Here is a 23,877-nt window from a genome sequence, read left to right as displayed (position 1 = left end):
AAGACAACTTCCTTAAAAATGTATTTTTATCATAGGGTTAGGGCAGATCAAGGAGTAGAAAACCTGGACATTGCACATTTCATGTTTGCCACAAGAGGAACAGGGAGAGCGAGTTTCATATCTGGAAAGAGTGTCCACAATCAGAGGTTAGTCTTTTGATGTTTTTTTTTATATTATTATTGACTGCATGGGTAGATTGTTGTAGCAGTTCTGATATTGATTTAAAGCATATAATACCATAAATCCAAATTCAAATGTATTTACAGAGTAGAACGACTTTGGCGTGATGTCTGGATTGCAGTCACTTGCAAGTACCATGATGTTCTTCACTCACTTGAGGAGGATGGCCTGCTTGACATTTCAGATGTCATTCATCTCTTTGGTGTCCACTACATCTTTGTCCCTCAACTCCGAGCAGATCTTGTAGCCTTTGTTGGAGGATGGAATAATCATCCCCTCAGGACAGAAGGTGGTCTCACTCCTGAACAGCTCTGGTGTATAGGACATCTACAAGAGCTGGACGAGGGCGAGAGACTTGAGGTACCAGATCATAATTTTTTGCTCTTCTGAAATTAACATATTAAACACTTGTGGCACATCTGCGAGATGCTTCTGGTGATTTTATACATTCTTGCCTATTAATTACCACTAATGTAAATCACAGTAAGAAGAACATGAAAACAAAGGCATTCTTTTTAAATTGTTGTATTTATTGGAAAAAACTCTTACACAAAATAACATTACTCCCAAAAGTACCTATTCTGGAATAATGACTATTATATATGTTTGTGGATTTGAAGGAGCTTCAGGATCCAGGCATTGACTGGGAGAGTGCTGTACTGCAAGAAGAATCTAACTGCACAGTTGTGGTTCCTGAAATTGAATGCCCACTGGATGAGGAAACCCTGGAGGGACTTCGGAGAACAATTAATCCTTTGGAACATTCAGAATCTTACGGTCGTGACCTGTATATACAATTCTTGCTACTGGTGTCAAACCAACAGTGACACTTAAGATGGACGTGAAAGTCAACGCTCTTTTGTTCTCAAATACTGGATTTCTTTGCTGAAAGATTACAGATTACAATTCAGATTACAAGTAGACAATCAAACAAAGCACTTGCTTAATATCTATCAACGTAGGACCCTACACAAAGTTTTGAAGTCTTATCATTTTCATGAAACAGCTACGAACATCTTAACAGCTAATGTTTAGAAACATTTTTACTCATTTAGTTTCCAAATTACAAGACAACAATGTGTTAAACTCTGTGGAATCCACCACCATATCTAACTGCTGCACTCATTATGGTTTTAAACATTGTGTACGTGTCCAGATGCTGCACTGGAAAAGTCACAGTACAAGTGCATGCACTCACAACTGGGTAACAAATTGAGTGATCTCCCAGCCGCTCCTTACATTCGTGGTCAAACTTGCATGTTATTTTGAAATGTCTCTTTTCATCAGGAAGGATGGGAACATGGGACTGGCGGTCATCCACTGGAGCACATGCTGGACAGCAAGAGACTCTGATTTTCACCACCTGCACCGCCTGTGTTTCCATCTGTGATGTTTGAAAATGTTTCTGAAGTCTTTTCTAAATAAAAAGCAATCTGGATTACAATGTTTTAAAGTAACAACTAAGAATACTTCCAAGTGCCCTGTATGTTAAAGCAAAAATATTTAACAGATGCATACGGTATATATACACAATACTATAGGTATATACAGCTAATACTATATAGTACCTGATGCTTCAATCTCCTGCAAGAAATCTTGCAAAAAATTTATGATCTTCCTCTCAGTTCTCTCCCTAGATGTCCCCTTTTCACTGAAATGTGGTTGGCAGCTCATCATAATGAAATCAGCGTCTGGCTGTAAATAAGGAAATAAAGTAGATTATATTATAAATATATTGTTCATTCAAAACTAATAAATAAATACAGGACAACTACAGTACAGATAAGTGGACTGTCTTCGGATCAGACTGAAGCTGCTATGTTAATACTTACTTTGAGGATTTTCCCAGGCACAAACAAACTGTGGCAAGCTTCAGGATTTACAGCCATCAGGTTCACAAGACCATACAGTTCCATGCCCTTTCTGAGCTGCTGTAGCATTGGAATCAGTCTTGTTGTAGAGTGTAAGACAATGGCACTTAAAGAAAACAAAACAAAATGAAAAACTAGTTGGGGATGGGTTAATGATCTCACTGACTTTTTCTCGCTTACCGTATCATGCTTTCCTTACTATCCATCTTTATCTGGTTTGTGTATCCACAGGTGACAATTTCATCAGCCCACAACATCAGAGACTGTATGTCTGCTGCATCTTCAACCTGGAAATGTATAATGTGAAAGAGGAAATACAGAAGGTTAAAAGTGTTTAAAAACACCATACTCATAATATATCATGTGCCAGAGCTAAACCAGGTGCTCACTTTGCTGATGAGCAGGGAAGATTCCACATCTGCAACATCCTCCTTAGACAGACAGCTGAAATCAACCTCTCCTGAGCAGAGGAAATTGTAGCACCATTCTTTGAAAAAGGCAGGAGATGGGCCTCCTTGGGCGAGGCTGACTGCAATTATTTCACCAACAGTTCTGTGAAGACAAATGATTATAATTCATTTTCAGGTAACATTTACAAAAATATCGGTTGCGTATTAAATGTAATACACAAAGCTCGTATGTAACCAACCTGAAGTTTTCATTATCAAGATCGGTCAGAGAATACTTGGGGTTTTTGCCCTTGTTCTCAGGTCCTTCAAAGAATCTGCTTTCAATACCTGAAATCATGTCTTTCATACAAAAAATATCCGCATTTTTAAGTTATCCATTATTTTTTGACACTAGGACAAAACAGGTAATAGGCAACTCACCACTCAAAAACTCTTTCCTAAGTGCTCCTGTATCCACGCCTGCCTCTCCAATGAAAACCACCCTAAGAACACTGGTGGGAGATGCAGATTTTTTCTCTGCCACTGGAGAATGCCTCTGTCTGGAAGGTCTTCTGTCCACACACAACTTAAATTCTGTTGTGGTGTCGACTTGTTGTTCAAGGCAACGCAATACATCTTCCACGCTTAACAAAAACAGGGTAGAAAACATCCTAAGTTCTCAAAGAAAAATAATCATCTAGATTAAAAGAGGCTACCACATTAAACTTGATAAGAACTTATCGCAGCATGTTCTGTGCAACAATCTTTAACAATAATAAAGTAGTGTGATCATAAAATGTTTTATATGAAATTAAACCCCAGCAATTGTGTAAAAGATCTTACACATAATTTTAACAAATGGTTCTGCGTAATAGTGTGTATATGAACTATAATAGAGCAAAAAGTACCTGTCTGTTGTACATACTGAAGTTTGAGCTGGTGTCCCTGTAGTTTGGTCATTTTCTTCAGGCACCATGCATAGAAAGCTGTTGACGAAACAAAGTTGTTGTTTTTTTAAAAAACTACATATGTTTGCGTGGACTGTTACTGATGAACATTTTTTCATAAACGGCTGAAAAAAGATTACCTATCCCCACACAGACTCGCGTGGACTGTGATCTCATCTTCAGGAAAGTCCTTAGTGCATATTGGACAAATAACCTACAATTTCAAAAAGGGGGTACATGTTATGCATAGTGGGAAAAAGATCATTACCGATACAAAATTCATTGTAGTTACTAGGGTTTTTAGTAATGTGCTAGGTTTACCTTGCATTTGCTTTTCACAATGCATAACTCAGATTCCTGCAGAATTAAAAAAAAACAGTAATTGTGATACTATATTATTTAATCAAAATTGCTCATTTTGATTTTATCAAAATTGTCTCACCTCATCATCAGTCTCATCAGGAGAGAATTTTCCTTTGCACGTATTGATGTGTACTGCAAGCATCTGCAGAGGCATAACTTCATTACACTGGTAACATATCTTCTTTGGCATCTTTGAAAAGTGCTGTGAGTCGGGAGGTAGAGGAGATGTGTCTAATGTTTCCTGAAGAGGTACAATGTAAAAAGTGGATTTGCCACCTCCTGACACAGCTTTCAGTGTTTTGACAGAATATCCTTCTGTTTCAGGTGGAATTACAGTGAGCTTTCGTCGACCACTCCCACCTTTATTGACAGAAAGATAGCACAAACAATCAAGTAGCAAAAGTATCAACTACATAATCATAATGCAGTATGAGCACGCAAGAATGCCAAAAACACACATAAAAACTGAATTAACAACAAACCTGTTGCCTTATGCAAGAGCCATCCTCCACAAAGATATTCCATTTTTGGAAAGGTTTCTTCCAGAAGTCTAGAAATCTTAGTTAAAAACACAGTTAAGCAGAATGGAACACTAAATGGACTGTGGCATATGATTCAGGCTAAATGCGTCTGCCAATGACTTATTTTAATACTGACTATACAAACTTACCTCTGCATGGTCACCATCTTCTGGAAGAGACACTGTTTGTCTCCCCATGCCAGCTTGTAGGAGTTCAAGCTCCTCAGCTGTCAAAGGTGTGTAGGATGTGTTTTTTGACAGCAAATAAAAACTGAGGCCTGTCGTCTTACTGCCTGCCTTAACAAGCTGCTTAGTAGATGTTAAACATCTCTTTTTACCACGGCTCAAGTTTGATTTGAAATATCCTGGAAATGATCTGTGGGATGAAAATGCATGAGTTTAAAAAAATGCAGTGTTGCATAACATAAGGGTTATTGTTTAATAAAGTTATCAAATATGACATCAGTCCCTAATAGCACATTTTAATTTAAAAATCAATGTTGATAAATCGACAAACCAAATAACTTTAACAGAAAAGATTGCAAAAAGTTTAGAAAAAAAAAACCACACAAAAGAAGCTAACACCTTGTCATCTCTTGCTGGATAGTCAGATTTCTAGGCTCCGGCTGCCCACTCTCTGTTGGCCTCCCTGAAGGATTTGTGGATATGTTGTTAAGCAGCAAAGACACCAGATTTCTTACTGCTGACTCAACTGCACCATTACCCTAAAAAACATGATTAGGATACACTGCCTCAGTAAGACAACTACGCTGGTAATTACCCATTAGGCTAGCTTAAACTCTACAGCTGCATCTGTAACTACAATTTCACAGCATATTAAACAGAAAGGACAGCAAATTACTAAATTCACCAAAAAAAATAAAAAATTAAACTCACCTGATACTGTGGTGTAGTATTATTGGAGCCATTGTTTGATTCTGCCATCTCTTCTTTGGCTGCAGAGTAAATCAAAAGTCCCTCTATCTGCAAGAAGCCAGGCTGAGTGGACAGTGTTTCCGGTGTCCGGAAGGCTGTAGCTAGCGAGTTGATTGGAGACCGTAAGAGCCAATCAGAATTTTTGAAACCAAGTCTGTGATTGGTTGGTTTTGTGGCACACTTATAACGGTGTACAGAGAGTTGAGCGCTCGCAGCAGAGAATGTTGTGAGCGCAAGCAACACATTGCGAGCAAGCGCAAATGAAAAAACTGAGCGAGAGGGGGTGCTATTGTGTGTGTGTATATGGATAAGCGCAAACACTGAAATACATTTTTTGCACGCAGCAATGAATTTTGTTCACTCAAATTCAGCTTTTGTACGCTCAAAATAAATTTCTCCTCAAAATGCAACACTTGCACTTGCAATCTTTTTTTACGTGCGCTCAATCTTTTTTTACGTGCGCTCAGAATAGTGGCACTGAAATAACGCCATAGCCCCACACTTTGGGAACCTCTGCATTAACGGATTCCACACAAAGACGTAAACACAGAGCGGACGGACGCATCAGGATCAGCTTTGTCTTTCTCGGCTTTCTCACCCCACGGCCCGAACACGGACACGCTGTCGGAGCTTAGCGATTCTGATGCGTCGGGTCCGCGCTGTGTTTCCGTCTTTTTTGCGCTAGATTCTGAGCTGCAGGTTTCGTCTCTCCAACCAAAATTTGCCGAGCCAGCAGCAAAAGAAGCAGCAAACTACGCTTCACATTTGATCAATGTCGTCATGAATTCCCTCTGACTTTTGCTGTTTTGCTTCCACCACGATAAAAATCACACTTCATGCACAGCTCTCTCTCTCTCTCTCTGTACTTCAAGAACAGTTTCCCATCTCAAATCTCTGTTTTCTGCATTATTCATTCGCTTATTACCCACCAGTCTACCGTTGTTTACAGCGCTGTCCGCCGCTGTCTTTTTCTTTTCTTTTTCTTTTTTTCACTTAAATGACCTCGGACAAGAAAGCCTAATTTCTGCTGTTCAATACTGAAGAAATTTAAACTTCTTAAAATTATGCAAAATTACAGAATATTGCAGAATATTTTTAAGGTTAGGGTTAACCTAACCAGGAAAATCTCCTTCATGTTTTTCTGTGTTTTATTCTCAGTTACTTTGACACAAAGGCATCTGCTGTGATGTTCACAATTCTGATGAAGTCTCATGTGTATCAATACTGATAAATGATCAGAATTATAATATTTCTGACTGTCTGAGGCTAAATTGAATCAAATCAGGACTTTGAGAACCGGAATCGAATGGATTATAGAAATCAGTGATGATACCCAGCCCTAGTGAGCAGCCTAGGCCTGACAGAAGTGGATGTAGCTGTGGGTAATAAGAAAAGATGAAAAGAACTATTGATAACTTTTGTGTTAAGGACTGATCCGTCTGAAATTCATAGCCAGTGCTCTGACACGGTGCCATCAATCTTTGAATGCTGAAAAAACAGCAGTGTATCCAGAAAACACATTATATGCTGCAATAAATGCACTGCCCAAGTGTCCCCTCTCCCCACTGCCTTTCAGCAGCAGGCAGCAGCAAACAGGTCGTCAGAGGAGGCCGAGATAATGATTAAGTTTAACATTTTCTACAATATTGACAAAGCAATTTAAGCACAAGTTTGTTAGTTAATAATTTAGAAATGAATATTGTCTGTATGGACTTCCCCCCAAAGAAAGTGCACATGTAAAACTGCGGTGTTAAGCGATGCGGTTGAAAAATTTGAGTGCGCCTAACTTTTGTGCCGGTACGCCTAAATTTTTAAAGTTAGGCGTAACGGTGCGCCCATGTCAAAAAGTTAGTCTAGAGCCCTGGTCAGCATCCATGACCAGTCCCGGACTGGTAATCAGAACACTGAGGTCGTGTCCAAATTCATGGGCTGAATCCTCCTGAGGACCCGGCCTTCGCGGGCTATGTGGGCCGGCCTACCCAACCTTCTGAGGACCCAGCCCACATAGCCCGCGAAGGCTGGGTCCTCAGAAGGTCAGGTAGGCCGGATGTAAACCTACGTTTAACCTGAGTAGCGAAAGACAGCGGTGATCTGAAAATGATGTGCCGGGAGTTGTGCCGTTCTCGGCGGCTCTAGTGACCCTCGAGCTCTCGGCTAGCTATCGAGCTGTTGGGTAACAGACGTCTCCGAAAACGTCGAAGCACTTTTGCAAATATGCGATATTTTGATAAACCGAGCAGATATTTGAAGTTTACACACCCACATTCTCGCCTGAAAATATGTTAAAAGTTTATTATATGACCCAGAAAGAATAATAAGAGTAATTTTAAAACTTAGTAGCGGCAACAGGGATGAGTCAGTGAGTCAGTGAGTCAGTTGGGCTTGTGAATCATGATTCATGAGTCAGTAAAGTGATTAAAGTGATTCCCCAGGGTGTCGCACCAAAATAAAAGCAGGGGGGGTAAAGCTCTCAGCCTGAAATGTTGTCCCAGTCCAGGCCTGTGCATGACTGTCTAACTGCTTGTTTTAAGTTTAAAAATTAGTCAATGCTAGCTTCTTCTAAAATATTGAAATGGCAGATGTTAAAAAATAAAACAAAGTACTACTGTATCCCACTAGTATGTGTGAAAATGCCCACTGTTGCTGCACCTACGTTTTTTGTTTTTTTTTTTGAATTGTGGGATCAAGTAAAATATTTTTGAATTGATTTAATATTGTATTGGGTAGTGTTAGAACGTCAGTGCTTAATAATTGTTTTCATAATCATACTTCCCCAATTATTCAGCGGGCCACATATAGCAACCTGGTTCTTTTAAACACCTGGGGTCCAAATTAATTTTGCATATTATATGTCTGGGCTATAATTTGGAGAAATACGGCATGTTCTATGAAGCATATTACATCTATGAATATGATCTATGAAGCTACTTCCATGAAGCATGAATACTAATCTATGCAATTGCAAATGCCTTTATTTTAGTGAGGTAAGTACACAATCTGTTATTTCTGCATAACAGACCCTTGTTAAGTATAACAGACAGACAGACTTCTCAGATAAGAGGAGCAAAGAAAAACTGAAGAACAATATTCACCTTATGTTTAATTTCTACCTTCATTAAAGAGACTCAGAGAAATTTTGAGGTTAGATAAATAACTTGTAACCAGGTACATATCTGAAAATTTCTTTTATGTAATGTATTTTCTTATTTTTGTTGCATGAAGAATCTGTGTATGTGGACACTCACTATTTGCCCTCTTTTTCAGGTCCTCACGTGTGTCCTTTACAAGCAGAGACTCACTGATAGACGACTCTGTTACCAGTTCTAGGGCTGACGCACCCACCCACGTCCCCACCCCCGGTGTATCCTTTACAGGTATGCAAGTTTCTAAATGAAATAAATCACATTGACCTTAAAAATGTGGTTAATCTTAACCAAAGTCCTCAGTTATGGGAAAATGAACTGGAAATGCAAGTTGTGCAACTTCACAACCACAAAAAGATTAGACCTGCTGAAACACGTCAGGCTAATACATGGGCATTTTGATCGAGTCCACTCCACTCCATACCCTGCCTTCATGCAGATTGCCCTTGCACTGTCAAGACATGGGGTGCATTAAGGACACATTTGTCAAGGCATCATTCACAGTCATCCCAGCCAGGCAACATCCTTTCATTCACGTGCATTGTCTGTAATTCATGCTCTTTTGACAGTGAGAGGCAGTTTTTTGAACATCTTGGTGGCCATCTAAAAAAGTTTGAAACTGTGCCATGTGTTTTTGAGGATTGTGATTATAAGGTTAACAAATATACAACATTCCACAGCCACAAAAGTAGAAAACACAACCCACATTCCTTGGAAGATTTCAAGACTAATGTTCTTCATCAATACCAAAAGAACCCGGATGAAGAATGTGACATTGTTGATGATGACAATGAATGTGGCTCAGTCCTTGAGGAGGATGAGGACTTAAACAAAATTATTACTAAGAAAGTGGGGCTACTCCTCCTGAAAATGGAGAGCATTTTCAATGTCTCCAATTCATGCACTGACGAACTAGTAGAGGAACTTCATTTCCTTACAGCATCTGCATCTGGTCCCGTCATTAAAGAAATAATTCTGAGCACTTTGAGAAAACATGGCTGTACATTGGAAGACTCAGTGATTTCAGAACTGGTCAAAGACCTTTGCCGACTAAGCCCTGTCTGTGCTGCTTTAAGAGTGGAAGGGCCTTTAAGCAGTCAGTTCAGGAGAGAGCAATCTCTCAAATCTCTCATTGACAGAACCTGTTGAGTACATACTTGATAGTACAGATAATAAAACATTTCAGTATATTCCAATCCTCCCATTATTATCTCAACTTGTGGACAACAGAGACATTCAAAACACAATATTACAAAACAAAAGGCCATCTGATGTCTCTTCGGAATACAAATCATTTAATGATGGATCTTTACTAAGAGAAAACAGCTTTTTATGTGAAGACGAACTTAAACTCCCACTCATCCTTTATATAGATGACTTTGAGATATGCAACCCTCTGGGAACATCCCGCAAGAAGCATAAAGTCACAGCTGTGTATTGGGTGTTTGCAGACATACCTGCCACATTGAGATCTACACTGACTTCCATTTACTTAACCATTTTATGCAAGGCAAATGATGTCAACCAGTTTGGCTATGCAAAAGTTTTGGACCCACTGCTCAAAGATTTGAAGTCCTTTGAAGATAATGGTATTTTTGTTTCAAGTCTGGGCAAAGTGGTCAAGGGCACTGTACTTGCTGTAGTCGCTGACAATCTTGGCGCTCACTCAATAGGCGGGTTTGTTGAAAGCTTTTCAGCTTCACATTTCTGTCGCTTTTGCATTGGCGAAAGGTCACAGATCCAGGAGCATGAAGTAGGAGAAGGACTGTTTCCTCTACGGACTAAGTCCAACTATGCCATCCATGTCAAAGCAGCACTGTCTGATCCTGCAGAAGCTCACCACTGTGGAGTTAAAAGACAGTGTCCAATCTCAGACAGACTCAGTCACTTTCATGCTACATCAGGTTATCCCCCAGATGCTTTGCATGATTTGCTTGAAGGGATTGTACCTGTTGAAATTTCACTCTGTCTTGATGTGTTAATCAGGAAGAAATACCATCCGTTGCTTTCCTTACAAATGGAGTGACAAAACAAACTGTCCACAACCCATTGCCCCAAATTTCACAGCACGAAAAAGTGTAGGAGGTAATGCACACGAAAACTGGTGTTTGTTGAGAATGATACCACTCATGATTGGTGACAAAGTACCAGAAGATGAGCCTGCTTGGGAGGTTTTGATGACCCTGAAAGATGTTGTTGAGCTTGTCATGGCTCCTCTCCACACAGATCACACAATAGGATACATGCAAAGTAAGATCTCAGAACACCGTTACAGATATTTAGAAGTGTTCCCAGAGGAGAAACTGAGACCAAAACATCACTTTCTCGAGCACTATCCTTTGCTTATAACTGTTTACGGGCCACTTGTACATTTCTGGACTACGCGATTTGAAGCCAAACATCGATTCTTTAAAAGGATTGTGAGGCAGACTGGGTGTTTTAGAAACATCCTCATGACAATGGCAAGAAAACACCAATCGATGATTGCGTATCATACCCACGATTACAACCACCAAAGGCCAGCACTGTCAGTGTCCCAGAAGACTCAAGTGGCAGTCGATGTTCTAAAAGACAGCATTAAGGAGTCCTTTGCAAGGAAGTTCCCCAGGGAAGACTTTGTGAACATGACAAATAAAGCAGCCATTTTAGGCACAGACTATAATATTGGCATGATGCTGCCGTTTGGCTCAACAGGAGGCCTACCTGACTTTGCAGAAATCCATCAAATAATCATTGTGCACGGAACTCCTGTCTTTGTTCTGAAGTTGCTTAGAGGCTGGTACTGTGAACACCTGAGGAGTTTCAAAGTAGAGCCCACAGGAGGGACAGAAATCCTTAAACATTCTGAACTGAAAGAAACATACCCCATGGCTGCATACAATACAGCATATGGCCGTATGGTGTCCCTTAAACACTTCATTTGCACATCAGAGTAAGTGTAATGGGTTGATTATTTCTGTTATATCAAATATTTATGCACTTATTGAAATTATTGAAAAAATATATTATTTTACCAACAACTATATGGGCAGGCATCCTGTCTTATTTGTTTATTGTAATGTTTATTTAACAGGAACAATACATATAACATTGAAAAAGAAAATGGAAACATGTGATGCATACTTAACCCTCCTCTATTCTATTTCCCTTATCTCCCTCTTCTTAAAATGACCATCAAAAATTATTTATTCAAAATTCTACTGAACTAAATCTCTGCTTTTATTTCTCTGGCAGAAGATAATGAAGAAAATATATGCATGTAAGCTTATCAACTATTAATAACCTGTCTCAATTTCTTTTCTTTCTCTGTCTCTACAGCTGAGGAAACACAAACCAAACAACAATGGCAATCCAGTTAAGAGTCATTTTAGAAGAACACAGCATTCAAAAGTTGACACTTCCAACAGGAATTCCTAATACAGTGGAAGATCTTGTTTCCATAATTACTGAAACTTTCCAGTTGCATGGGGAATTTGGACTGCTATACCAAGACAAAGACTTTGACAATCAGTTTTTCAGTGTCATCTCAACTGCTGACTTGTATGACAAGGCCACTGTTAAAGTGATCCTTAAAGAGCCAGTAATCACCCTTGACTTACAATCAGTATGTGAATCAGGATCATCGTCTACATTGAACTCTTCGACTTCAGTGAGCACCCATCCTGCAAGTACTACTGAAATGGACATCTGCCCTGCCAATCATGATGCACCCTCACAGGTGTCCGACTGCGCATCGTCAAGTTCCAGTGACACCATTATTCTCCCTGATTCATGTCGCCCTGCTGCATGGCCAGTGCCGTCTCAAGTACCAGAGTTTTCCCGAGACATACAACTAATCCTCGCTGAGGCAAACAACTCATATCACAACACTGGAAGACCTTTCATGGATGCCAGTGTTAAATCAGCAATAATGCAAGACCTTGCAAAAGTAATTTTTTCGTACACTGCTTACCCAACCAATCGGCAGATCCTCTCAGTGGCTGAAGCCTTGGTTTCAAAGTTTCCGTGTCTTAAGGAGCCAGGATCATTTGCCGGCTTATATGGCTGGCAGCAGCGCATAAAAAACAAGATGCACAATTACCGTGCCAAGCTAAGATCTCGAAAATTTTCTTACCCGGAAATTGAAATTAATGCCTTAAAAAGGAAGCATCCAGCTGATCCAGTGCCATCAAAGAATGTAAAAAAGCCAAAAAAAGCAGAGGTTAATTATCTCCCTCCGCATCCTACTGGAGAAACCCAAGAGACACTGGAGAAAGAGAGGCTTGAATTAATTTATGAAATAACAAAGAAAAACAATGCAAAGATAATTGCAGAAAAAATGAATAAAACGTTCTCTAGCCGAAGAGTTGAAGTGGTCAGCCTCTGCCCCTCTGTGGGTGAGTTAAAAGAAAGGTGGCCACCATTATTCACTGAGGCTCAGGTGAGTATGTGTGATAACTATTCCTATCCACCAAAAAACATTCATGTTATAACTATGAGATCTGGTCTGTCATTTGAAATGTCATTGTTTTTGTCCCCTTACTTCTTAGCTCATCGAAGAGTTCAGACGCATCACCACAGTTTCTTTGGTGGAGACATTCATGCTGAAACTTGATGAGTACACACCAGGTCTTTTGCAGCTTATGCGTGCCAAAGGAGGAGCTGCTGGTTCCAAGATGAGACCTCTGCTGGACACTTTGAATGACGTATGTTATTTGACTTTTTTCACAAATATGTAATTATGGAGGGCTGCAGTGGGTAGCAAGAAGGTCCTGGGTTCAAATCCCGGCCCAGGGTCTTTATGCATGGAGTTTGCATGTTCTCCCTGTGCATGTGTGGGTTCCCCCCGGGTACTCCAGCTTCCTCCCACAGTCAGAAAGCATGGCTGTTAGGTTAATTGGTCTCTCCAAATTGTCCTTAGGTTTGAGTGTGTGCGTGCATGGTTGTTTATCCTGTCTGTCTCTATGTTTCCTTGTGATTGACTGTCCAGGGTGTACCCAGCCTCTCACCTGTTGAAAGCTGGAGATAGGCATCAGCCATGTTTTTGTTTTTAAGTAATTCAGTCTTAATGTAAGTAAATCACTCGACTTAGTCTTTTCACTAAATTGTATCTCCCTACAGGCACAGAGCATTGAGAAGAAAAGGGATGTCATTATCTGCTGCCTCATTAGCTACCTCGGGGAAAGACAAGAAGATCTTTTTCATGACTGCCAGGTATGTCATATTGATAACAGTTTACTTATTAACTCAAGGGATCCTAATGTTCTTCTCTCCTGTCCTCTCCTATCCCCTGTTCTCCCCTTCTCCATTCATCTTCTGTCCACTCCCCTCTTTAGATCAACTGAGATGTATTGAAAAAGCATCTTAAATAAAATAAAACATGTGTATGCTTTTTCTTTCTTTCTTTTTAACACGTAGGAATGTGAGGATTACACAGACAATATGATGAAGGTGATCGTGATCCACAACATCATGGCTGAGGAGGATCCATCAGATGTGTCCATTGTGATTGAGGGAAACCAAGTGATGGAGGGATGTGGAAGCCGAACAAAGGCATGTGTACTGCTGATGGGACTGATATATGCCCTCAACCTCGAATATCCGAAGGAACTGAAGAACACATTTGACTTGTTTTTGGAACTTGACGGGGCCTAACTACTGAAAAGGGTCCACGGCCTCAAAAATAAGCTTATGCAATGCACACACTTTCCCCCTCTTGTTCCCAGAGGACATAGCTTGATGGAGCTGTAATTTTTCTTCTGACAGCAAGCACAGAAACTATTGAATGTTGGTGTTAGTGTTCTGTTCTATCTATCCATATGTTTGATAACATACATGCACAGAAACAACCTTGTAGAGTTTCTGTATGTGCTGTTGGCTTTTAAAATGAGCCTTTGAAAGTGTTGTCTGCATTAGCCGTTGTGTTGCACTTTATTCTGTATTTTTATGGAATAAAAACATTGAGATGAGGAACCATTTGAATATCTTTTTTGGGGGGGGGTACATTTTACCTTATATGAATAGGTAATGTTTATCAACTGATAATAATTAAATTTTATTACTAATTATCAGATATTACCAACTAGCAAACAAGAGATAATTTTACCTAATTTCAATGAGTAAGTAGCTGTTGAATGTATACATAAATATGGGGTAAATTTTACCCAATTTAATTAAGTATTTCATAGCTTTTTATTGAAGCTATTTTATACACAATATATTGAACTAAATCTACCCCAAAAAAGTCAATGCAAATTGTCACCTCAGATTTATTGGGTAAATTCTATAGATGACTTCTTACAGTGTATGATGCTGCAGTGATTTATTTTGTTGTACAACAGAGCTAGTTGAATTGAGATAAAAGTTACACTGTTCCTTATTGTTCATTCTGAATAAGTGTGGCTGTTTCACAACTGTGTATGTGACTATATGGCTCCTGTGACCTGTTTATAGGTGTGGTATTTTTCATCTGGTAAAATGATGACTTGAGGGATGAACCCAGTCTGAAGCAAGAGGAGTAGCGATTCCACAGTTCCAGTTAACTGGATGGCGAGCCAACCCAAGAGTCTGTAAGATTGCTGAGGCTTTATTGAAGCCAGAGCTCCATTTCCATCGCATCGTTGAAACAGATACCTGCAAGACTTCGAAGTTTCCTTCTTCACTGGAGTGTGGTAGGACAAACAATTAATATATTGTCAAATATACCATTTTGTGAACTGTTCCTCTGGTGTGGTTCTTCATTATTCATGTTTATACCTTGGGTTCCTGCTGATCTTAGATCCTCTGATATTGGCCTAGTGAGATTTTTGTTATTCTTATTAATAAAATGTACTGGGCCAGGCGTGAGTGGAGAGGAGCAGAGCTGCAGCTGACAGAGGGGAAGCAGTAACCAAGTTTCAACAGCATAGGATTGTTTAGATCTGCAGAAGCAGTGTGTGTGCAACCAACAAAGAGAAAAGATTAAAGTCTGTCTGAACAACTAAAACAGTGTCTCTGTGTGTTGGGCCTCTCTGTACCCTTGAGTGTTACAACATGCTCTCAGACATACAATACACACTGAAGCACATCAAAATACTGACTGGCACATTTTCTTTGACATTTAAACTTTAATTCTGAATTATCCTAAAATTCAAAGCTTGTAAAAGATATGTGCTGTTAAGAGATTAATGTCAAAAACTCACATCAAGAAGATTTTCTGGAAGTATTTTGACCAACAAAGAATGTTTGGTAACTTCATCAAAACATAGTATTAATTGAGTATTACCAAAAAATAAAAGTTGCAAAAAAATAAAATAAATATACTGGTACTTATAAAGCACCTTTCTACTCAAGTTGTGCATGTGACCCACTCTACCACCCGAGCCACTCGTTAAGAGGATGTGTCCTTCAAGGTAGCACAGTGTGAAGGAAGGATGAATGTGGCATGTGAAGTTAATGTTTTGTGGTGTGATTTAGCAGGATTGTGGGGACGTGGCATAGCGGAACAGTAGGGCATTTGACCAGCTGACCCTCTGCAGGTCTGATATTCTTCACCATCCATCTGTTCACCCTGCTGTCCTCCAAACCCCATGGACCCAACACAGACTGTCTCCCACCCACCCAATTGTCTACCCATAAGGCATCTAACGTAATCTGATGTGGATGTGTTACAGACACATCTATCCAAGGCAGCAATAATGGTTGGTGAGGTAGTAAAACAATGTGTAGTACATGTTGATAGTGTCATTTTTTTTATTATGGAAATGGTAGTAAAAAAACTACATAATCTAATGATTGGTTAATATAATGATCCTTTAATGGTTTTTCATAAACATTCCCAAACCATTGGCACCATAATGAATGAAGGTCAGTGTAAGCTACGTAGAGCACTGAACATTTTCACCATTGAGCTGCTTAGCAAATTAGTTTGTTTCTTTTGTTATGTTTCTCTATGTCTGTGCTTATTAATCACACTGAAAATCCATATTATGCAAATATTAGGTCTTGATAGGTCTTATAGAAATGAGGAAAAAATACGTTATTGAAATTGCAACATAACGAGCTGGTATTCTGCATATATTAATAACAGCAGAGGTCTGATGTGGTTTTTGAGGAGACTGGACCCTATTTATATATTCTTATGTTGCAGAGGGCGATGGTGACGAGGTATCTGAGCATTGACTGCAAAGGAGAACTGTTCAGGCTGAGACTCCAGCTGTCCTCAAATGGGAGGAGAAAAAAATCATTAAATAAATGTTTGAATCTCCACACACTCATGTATCAGAGACAAAAATGTTGAAATGTTTCTTCCACTGAAAATGTCCAAATAAACAGATTCAACTTTCTGAGTATGCCTTACCTGGATTATTGGGTATGTGTCAAGATTGTACAGGGGTATACTCCCTGATTAGATGAAGTGCAAATGGATAGGGATTAAAAGCATCCTGCAAATGAAACCAAAACATATCTCAAGGCAAAGAAACCTGCCTGGCAAAGCATAGCAAGTTTGTATAAACAGCATCTCACCACATCTATGCGTTCTAGACTTCAGACTGTCAGTCTCGACTGCAAAGGATCTTATTCAAGTATTTTAAAAATCCTTAGATTTATGTTTATCTTAGATGTTTTAGTTCTTAAATTTTGGGAGACTATTTAAACAATTAAAATGGGTGCACTTCCAACACTTAAGGCCTTACTCTTAAAAGACTTGAATGGCTGAAAGTCTGCACTTCAGTCGCATCTTTGTTTTGATTTAAAATCCACTTTGATGATGTACAGAGGCAAAATGGATTTTTTTCTTCAAGAGCTAACGGCAGGCTTGTTGATTGTTGCTCCTACCTCTCCAACCAATGTCTCCACATTCTTTTAATGCTACTTGACTGCTAACTTCATGTCATTCAGTCTGTGAACACGATAGCGGGAAAAGTTTTGAATTAATTCTGACAAAACTTTGTTGGGTCTTAAAGAGGGGACACGTTAACAATCCATCAAAATTTGCCTTGCATCCATCAGGATATTTAGGTCAACTAAATTATTTATTGGATGAAAACTGAAAAAACACCTTTTCAATTTGTAAAATTATGGTTCTTAAAGGTATTGTGTGTATTGTCAACCATATGAAGTACAACATAAAGATTTAAAATATCATGTCACATTTGACATCTCACCTCTCCTACAAGGTCAATAGATAGATCTGAAGTTCAACGTGATATTAATGCTATATAGAGCTATTTAAATCTATGTTTCCTACTGTCATTGTTTGTACTGACAACATATAGGTACTCAATGAATGATATATCGGGATTCTAGATATCCCATTGCACTGAACCTCTGACCTCTCCTTCAAGATCAAATAAAATCAGATTTTAATTAAATCAAACAAAAAAACCCCCAAAATAACAAAATTAACATAAACTTAGCACAAAATTAAGGAAATTTGTCCCAAAATGTTGATTCTGTTCATCTGGACGTAGCGTTTTCAGTGGGAGAAATATTTTCATCACTCATCCAAGTGACTTCTTCGGTCTCAGCTGACTGCAGGTTTCCCCAACCTTATAAACAGCACCTTTGCACAGTGACTGAAACTAGCACCACTGAAGGAGCAATGGGCTGCGAGGTCAGTTCCTTGATCATTAATATGCAAATTGTCATGAAACTCTGTATTTGTATTTCTTTGTTGTTACAATGCTTGCTGTCAATAAATCATACAATTGAAAATTCAGTTTATTTCCCCTTAAACTGTACCACATTTTGGTGTTGTTTGTTGGATTGAATGATTGAAATCTGAAGAAAGAAGAAATATTAGCGATTCAACAGTTTATTTATTTAACAAACACCATGTGAAAGAACGATACAGCCACAACAGCCTGGCATCGCTTCCTCATGCTGGCCATCAGTTTGGTCATATACTGCTATGGGTTGGCATCCCATTCCTCAACCATAATTTGTTTCAAGTTAGCCAGTGTGGTTGTGTTTGACACTCTTCAACAAACAGCACATCTGAGCTGATCCCACAAGTGTTCAGGTGGGTTGAGGTCAGGACTACAGACAGGCCATTCTATCCTCTCCACTTCCAAATTAATACCAAAAGCTCTTAATCAGGGCAGCAATCAGTATAGCTTGGTCTTTTTCTCCTCCACACTTTGACCCTGTGATCCAACTGGTAGAATATGGATTCATCATTGAACTTAATGGTACCTAATGGTTTCAGACTTTATGTTGCAGACACCAGCACAAATGGGTCTGACGGTGAAGAGCAATCAGTAGCTCAAAACAAGAATCAATAGCAGAATAAGCTGTATGGCAATGGCTGAAAAAATTGCATGTATTTCATGGGCCAATCCACATACTCAACTCTGCTGCTAAACCCACAAATGCATTTTCCTTACAAATGTCGTACCGTTTAAAGGGAAATGAACAGGCTTTCCAATGGAATGATATAAGACTAATTGCCAAGAAGCATTGTTACAACAAAGCAATAATCATCCAAACTCACATTTCTTTACTTTTTGGGTTTATATGGAAATGTATAAGCAATATACAATTCTTTTACCTTTAAAGTAAATATTACCCAGAGAGTGAGCTGCCTTGGCAGAGAATTGTGGTCTCTGAGTTCTTCTTTTATTACATGGTATTAAACTATGATTACCAAAATATAATTGTTGATTCTTGTACATGCCATATATGAATATATATATATGTCCAATCTAACTTCGCCTTTTGATAACAACACCTTCTAGGGGTTAAATACCTTCCACAGTTGTTGGTTAATGTTACTTTCTTTAGAGATCTTTCTGGGAAGCTTGCCCAAGATCAGGCTGCTTACCCGCTTTACCCACTTTTACCTCACTTGCTGGAAATACAATCTGTTTTGTGGAGACAAGCAGTTCTACATAACTTCTGCCACTACCACTAATCCTGTGAAGAGAAGCACAGACAGTGAGAATTCTGTTAATCCCCTCATGAAGACTCAAACCTGCACACCTGGAAACCGGAACATACATCAACTACCTACCTGAGTCATTGCATACTCTCCTGCATTTTCTTTTCAGCATACACTTTGCTTTTCCAGCTAAAATAATCCTTGCTGAAACTTTCTTTTCCTGACAAGGTAAAATGCAGCTTTTTTTTAATTATTTTTTTTTAGTGCACACCTGCTCATTAAACCATCATAGTCAGGATTTTTGGACCCACTCAAAAAAAAAAAAACTACTGCTACATGCAGGACCAGTGGGTTTAACCAGTTGTCAAATATGCCCACTGGTATCTGAGTGGAACTTAATTTGCAAACAATGGCCAAGCGGTTAAACTTGACTGAACTTCTTGCATGCTTTATATCAGCATTCCATGATAAACTTGTATATTTTAAATAATCCTAAACATAGAGAGAGCAACTAATAATATATAACAGGGGTATCCAATTAAAATTCAAGGAGGTCAGTTTAAAAACAATGAAATCAAAGGTCCAGAACATCATAAAATTCTACATACAGTGTAACTCAGTGCAGTATATTAGCCTAAAGCTGTATCAGTGTCTGTATATAGTCAACACCCAGCTGTCAAATAAAATGAGAAATGTATAATTCAATAGTGCTTCAAAATAGTTTAGGTTTAATTTTGTCTGGAGAGTAATGTAAAAATAAATGCAATAATAAAGCAATAAAATATGTTTTTCTCATTTTATATATAGACTAAAAAAGGTTTGCATTCATACATTTTTTTTAAAAAAATGCATTTTTAAAAAGGATCTAGTTTGAATTTTTCTTTTTTTTCTCTCTCTCTGTCTTCTTCCCAACCTTATTTTTTAGGACTTCTGCATCTTGTCTCCTCACAGTTTTCAATTTTCACACATGCTCTGAATAAATGATTTGATTATCTGAGTTACATCAAGTGGCATAAGATGCCATTTGATGTAAATCCTGTATTTGAACACAAACTATTGAAGACAAAAGAAAAGGCTCCACAAATTCAAAGTCAAAGTCAGCTTGATTGACAAAGACCATATGTACAGATCATACACAGGAATTGTGAAATTGCAATGCTTCCATGGCCCTCAGTGTACACTAAAACAATATAAAGATAAAAATAAAATAGAAGTCTTATGTGCAGTACAATACAATCTTATATAAACAGCAGTGTCCAACACAGTCATAGAAGGCATAGGCAAGAGTTTGTGTCCAAGTGGGGGTGGGGCAGTCAGGAAAAGGCAATGGTGGTGCCTTTCAGAGTTCAGAGTTTTGAATGTGTGGGGGGTGCAGGTCTGGAGTTTGTGTATGTGAGAGCAGGGAGTGAATTCAGCATCCTGACAGCCTGATGGACGAAGCTGTCTCTCAGTCTGCTCGTTCTAGCCCGGAGGCTCTTCAGTCTCCTTCCTGATGGCAGCAAACTGAAAAGGCTGTTGGATGGATGAGTGGAGTCACCTGTAATGCAGAGAGCTTTTCAGATGAGGTGGGTGCAGTAGACATCCTGGAGGGAGGGAAGAGAGGTACCTACCATCCTCTCCACTGTTCTCACTACTCGTTGTAACTTTTTCCGGCAGGACCCAGTGCAGCAGCCATACCACACAGTGATGCAGCTAGTGAGGATACTCTAGCGGTGTCTCTGTAGAAGGTGCTCATAATGGGTCTTGAGGCTCTTGCTCTCCTCAGTTTGCGGACGAAGTAGAGTCATTGTTGGGCTTTACTGACCAGTGATGCTGTGTTTTTTGAAAAGGAGAGATATTCTGAGATGTACACACCCAGGAACTTGGTGCCGCTTACCCTCTCCACAGCAACACCATTGATGGTTAATGGGGTGTGCAGGGTGTGAGTTCTCCTGAAGACTATGATGATCTCCTTAGTCTTCTCCACATTTGCGGACAGTTTGCTGTTGTTGCACCACTCGGCCAGATGTTTAACTTCACTCCTGTAGTAGGTCTCATCATTGTTGCTAATGTGACCTACCACAGTTGTGTCGTTAGCAAATTTGATGAATAGGTTGGAGCTGTGTGTGCAGTCGTGGGTCAGCAGAGTGAAGAGACACACATCCTTGGGGGCCCCTGTTTTCAGTGTTCTTGTGCTGGAGGTGTTGCTGCCGACCTTACTGTCTGCTGTCTTCCTGTCAGGAAATCCAACAGCCAGTTACACAGCGAGGTGCAGATCCCCAGCAGATCCAGTTTGTGGGGAATGATCGTGTTGAATGCTGAACTGAAGTCTATGAACAGCATTCTAGCGTATGCTGTTAGAATGCCGTATTAAAATAAGCTTGCCATAATCCCTTGAGGTGACTGTTGTTTTACTGCTTCCTATTGTTATGGTTTGGAGCTAAATATGTGAAATTGAACTAATTGAAAAATAGAGTATAATTGAAACAGTCAGTCAACGTCTAGTAATAGGACTGGGTCCATGAAGAACGGCATCTGAATCCAGACCACAGATGGCCTGTTGTAACCAAGGACATGACAAAAATGAAATAAATACATTAAACAAAAATAAATGCATGAACTACACACAAAGACAGAAACCTGACTTCAATGGTATTTACATTGCACTTTAAATTGGATCCCTACCCGTTTTGAAAATTATTTAATTACAGCCTCAGATGACAATAACCCATGACATGTTACAGTGAACCATTACTTATTTTACAAAATGCCAAAAGTGCAGAAGCAGTGCACAATGCCAAGGAGGAAAGGTATCAGCAATGATAGTAAAGAAGCAAATATTGCCCCCCACTAATCTGGAAAGAGTTGTAAAGCCTTAACTAAGTAAATAAGTGTCAATGAGAAGAATTAGCATTCAAGATCACCATTGTGTGTAACCTCTACCCTGCTGTTAAACACGTGATGGAAGACTGATTAGTTGAATTTGTTTTGCAGTCACTCGGCACCCAGGGACATTGCAGTCAGAAAAAAAATGAGTTGATCATGAACTCCTCTGTGTGACCCAAATTTGTCTGACAGCTAAATTTTTTGCCAAAACTACGTCATGGAACATGTCAATGATCCTGAGCACAACAGCAAATATAACTCCATAGCTGAAAAAGAAAAAAAAAAGGTGTTGCAACAGCCCAGTCAAGGTTGAGACTTGTTGCTCTGCCAAGGCATTAAGAGAGCTGTACATAAACAAATGGCCTGTCATAAAAAAAAGAGGTTATCCACAAGAGAGAAACAAACAAGGTCTCTCATTGGATTATAATTACTAAAACTTATTGCTGCTAAAATTGAATCATGGTGTGACGTTATTCCCACACTGCTTCCTCAACTTCAAAAATGTACAAGTGAAGGAAGATATACTGTCCCTGTGCTCTGTCTGTGGGAACTACTATAACACAGATAACTTTATTTAGGGTCAGGTAAAGTGTTCAATTCAATTTTGTTAAAGATCAAAATTTTGGTAATAAAAAAATAAAAAATCTGTCTTTGAGACTGCAGTTGTAGGACATCTACTCTGGGTAATGGATATCCAAGCCTACTCGTACTGTTCTGTAGGGAAGTCCACAAAAAAAAAAAGAAAAGAAAATATCAATATATAAATGTTTTTAAGCTTGGAAATATGTAAATATATGTACACTGTTATTATCAGGCTGTACAGGAGATTTACAAACCTCCAGCTGGCTACGGACACTTTACAAAGTTTATGTAATTTATATTGTTTTTTTACTGTGCCACAATATTACACAGTGAAATTATTGCATTTCTACCTGACTGTTCCAGGGCTGCAGAGGAGTGACCTGTGGACTGAGTAGGCTTTTTATGGTTATATAACTGATACAGGTGCACTTTGATCTGCTGAGAAAGTGTTGCATTAGCAGTGCTGGAAAAGGCAAGATAAAACTGGAAGGACCCTGCCACAGATGACCCATGGTTTTAGTCCCAGACCAACAGGCCTGCACACAATATGTTAACTAATATTTCAGAGAAGTGTTTACTTGCAACATTTAGAAGACACTTTTTAACTAAATGTGAATTCTGCCTTAGTTCTGTTGTAAAATTAGTTAATTTTCTTTGACAGAAAATTGAAGTGTGGATGAATTATTAAAGCTACTTCTTCTGAAATCTTTGGAAATCTTTTCAGTTTTTTTGTTTCTGTTTGTTTATTTAGATAATTGAAAGATTGTCTTCAGTTTTGTTCTGCACTATAAAATAGTAAAACAAATAAAGGAATAAAATATTAAATATGTAGTTATTTTCACATTTTTTCCTGTAGTATTTTTTGTCTTTACACTTCTTGTATTCTTATAAATAATTATTAGAACACCCATATTCAAATAGTTATTATTATTATTACTAGTTATTACATACTGTTATTATATTTATACAATAATTCTATTTTTTGTTCCTGAAAATTTTGTCCCAGAATACAAATTAAATGAATTTGATATTTTCCTCACAGTGGCCTTGGCTAAATCATATATTCCTAGTTTTCCGTCTCATTTATGAGCAGAAAACGAGGCACCAAAAACTACGGAAGCGTAGAGCTGCCACCCAGGCAAAAGAAAAATAGAAGTATATCACGTTATAACGTGAAAAGTATATTGTACAAACATGAAAAGTATCTTGTTAGAACAATAAACTTTTCACGTTATAACGTG

At 38.8% G+C, this 23,877-nt stretch overlaps 1 protein-coding gene across 1 annotated transcript; it reads right to left on the bottom strand.

The window, feature by feature from the left end:
* Positions 1 to 1,493: 1,493 nt before the first annotated feature.
* Positions 1,494 to 5,529, bottom strand: LOC120443543. Its single transcript, XM_039622405.1, has 15 exons — positions 5,168 to 5,529; positions 4,856 to 4,995; positions 4,421 to 4,646; positions 4,233 to 4,308; positions 3,830 to 4,110; positions 3,709 to 3,744; positions 3,528 to 3,601; positions 3,349 to 3,426; positions 2,882 to 3,084; positions 2,701 to 2,800; positions 2,441 to 2,603; positions 2,232 to 2,338; positions 2,013 to 2,157; positions 1,749 to 1,875; positions 1,494 to 1,597 (listed from the first exon to the last, which is right to left on the bottom strand). The coding sequence occupies exons 1-15, from the start codon at positions 5,213 to 5,215 to the stop codon at positions 1,494 to 1,496; spliced, it is 1,908 nt and encodes a 635-aa protein (XP_039478339.1). The 5' UTR covers positions 5,216 to 5,529.
* Positions 5,530 to 23,877: the final 18,348 nt, after the last annotated feature.

The sequence above is a fragment of the Oreochromis aureus genome, linkage group 14 (assembly GCF_013358895.1).
Source record: "Oreochromis aureus strain Israel breed Guangdong linkage group 14, ZZ_aureus, whole genome shotgun sequence".
Classification (NCBI taxonomy): Eukaryota; Metazoa; Chordata; class Actinopteri; order Cichliformes; family Cichlidae; genus Oreochromis; species Oreochromis aureus.
The sequence above is the reverse complement of the archived record's forward strand: the minus strand, read 5'-3'. Positions and strand labels throughout refer to the sequence as shown.

What these genes read in the sequence shown, in the direction of transcription:
- LOC120443543 (XM_039622405.1), bottom strand. Translation starts at nt 5,215, where the DNA reads ATGGCAGAATCAAACAATGGCTCCAATAATACTACACCACAGTATCAG. An exon ending in TCAGTATGTACAACAGACAG is followed by an intron (nt 3,085 to 3,348) that starts GTACTTTTTGCT and finishes GTTTTTGTTAAG; the next exon opens with CGTGGAAGATGTATTGCGTT. An exon ending in CTTCCCTGCTCATCAGCAAA is followed by an intron (nt 2,339 to 2,440) that starts GTGAGCACCTGG and finishes ATACATTTCCAG; the next exon opens with GTTGAAGATGCAGCAGACAT.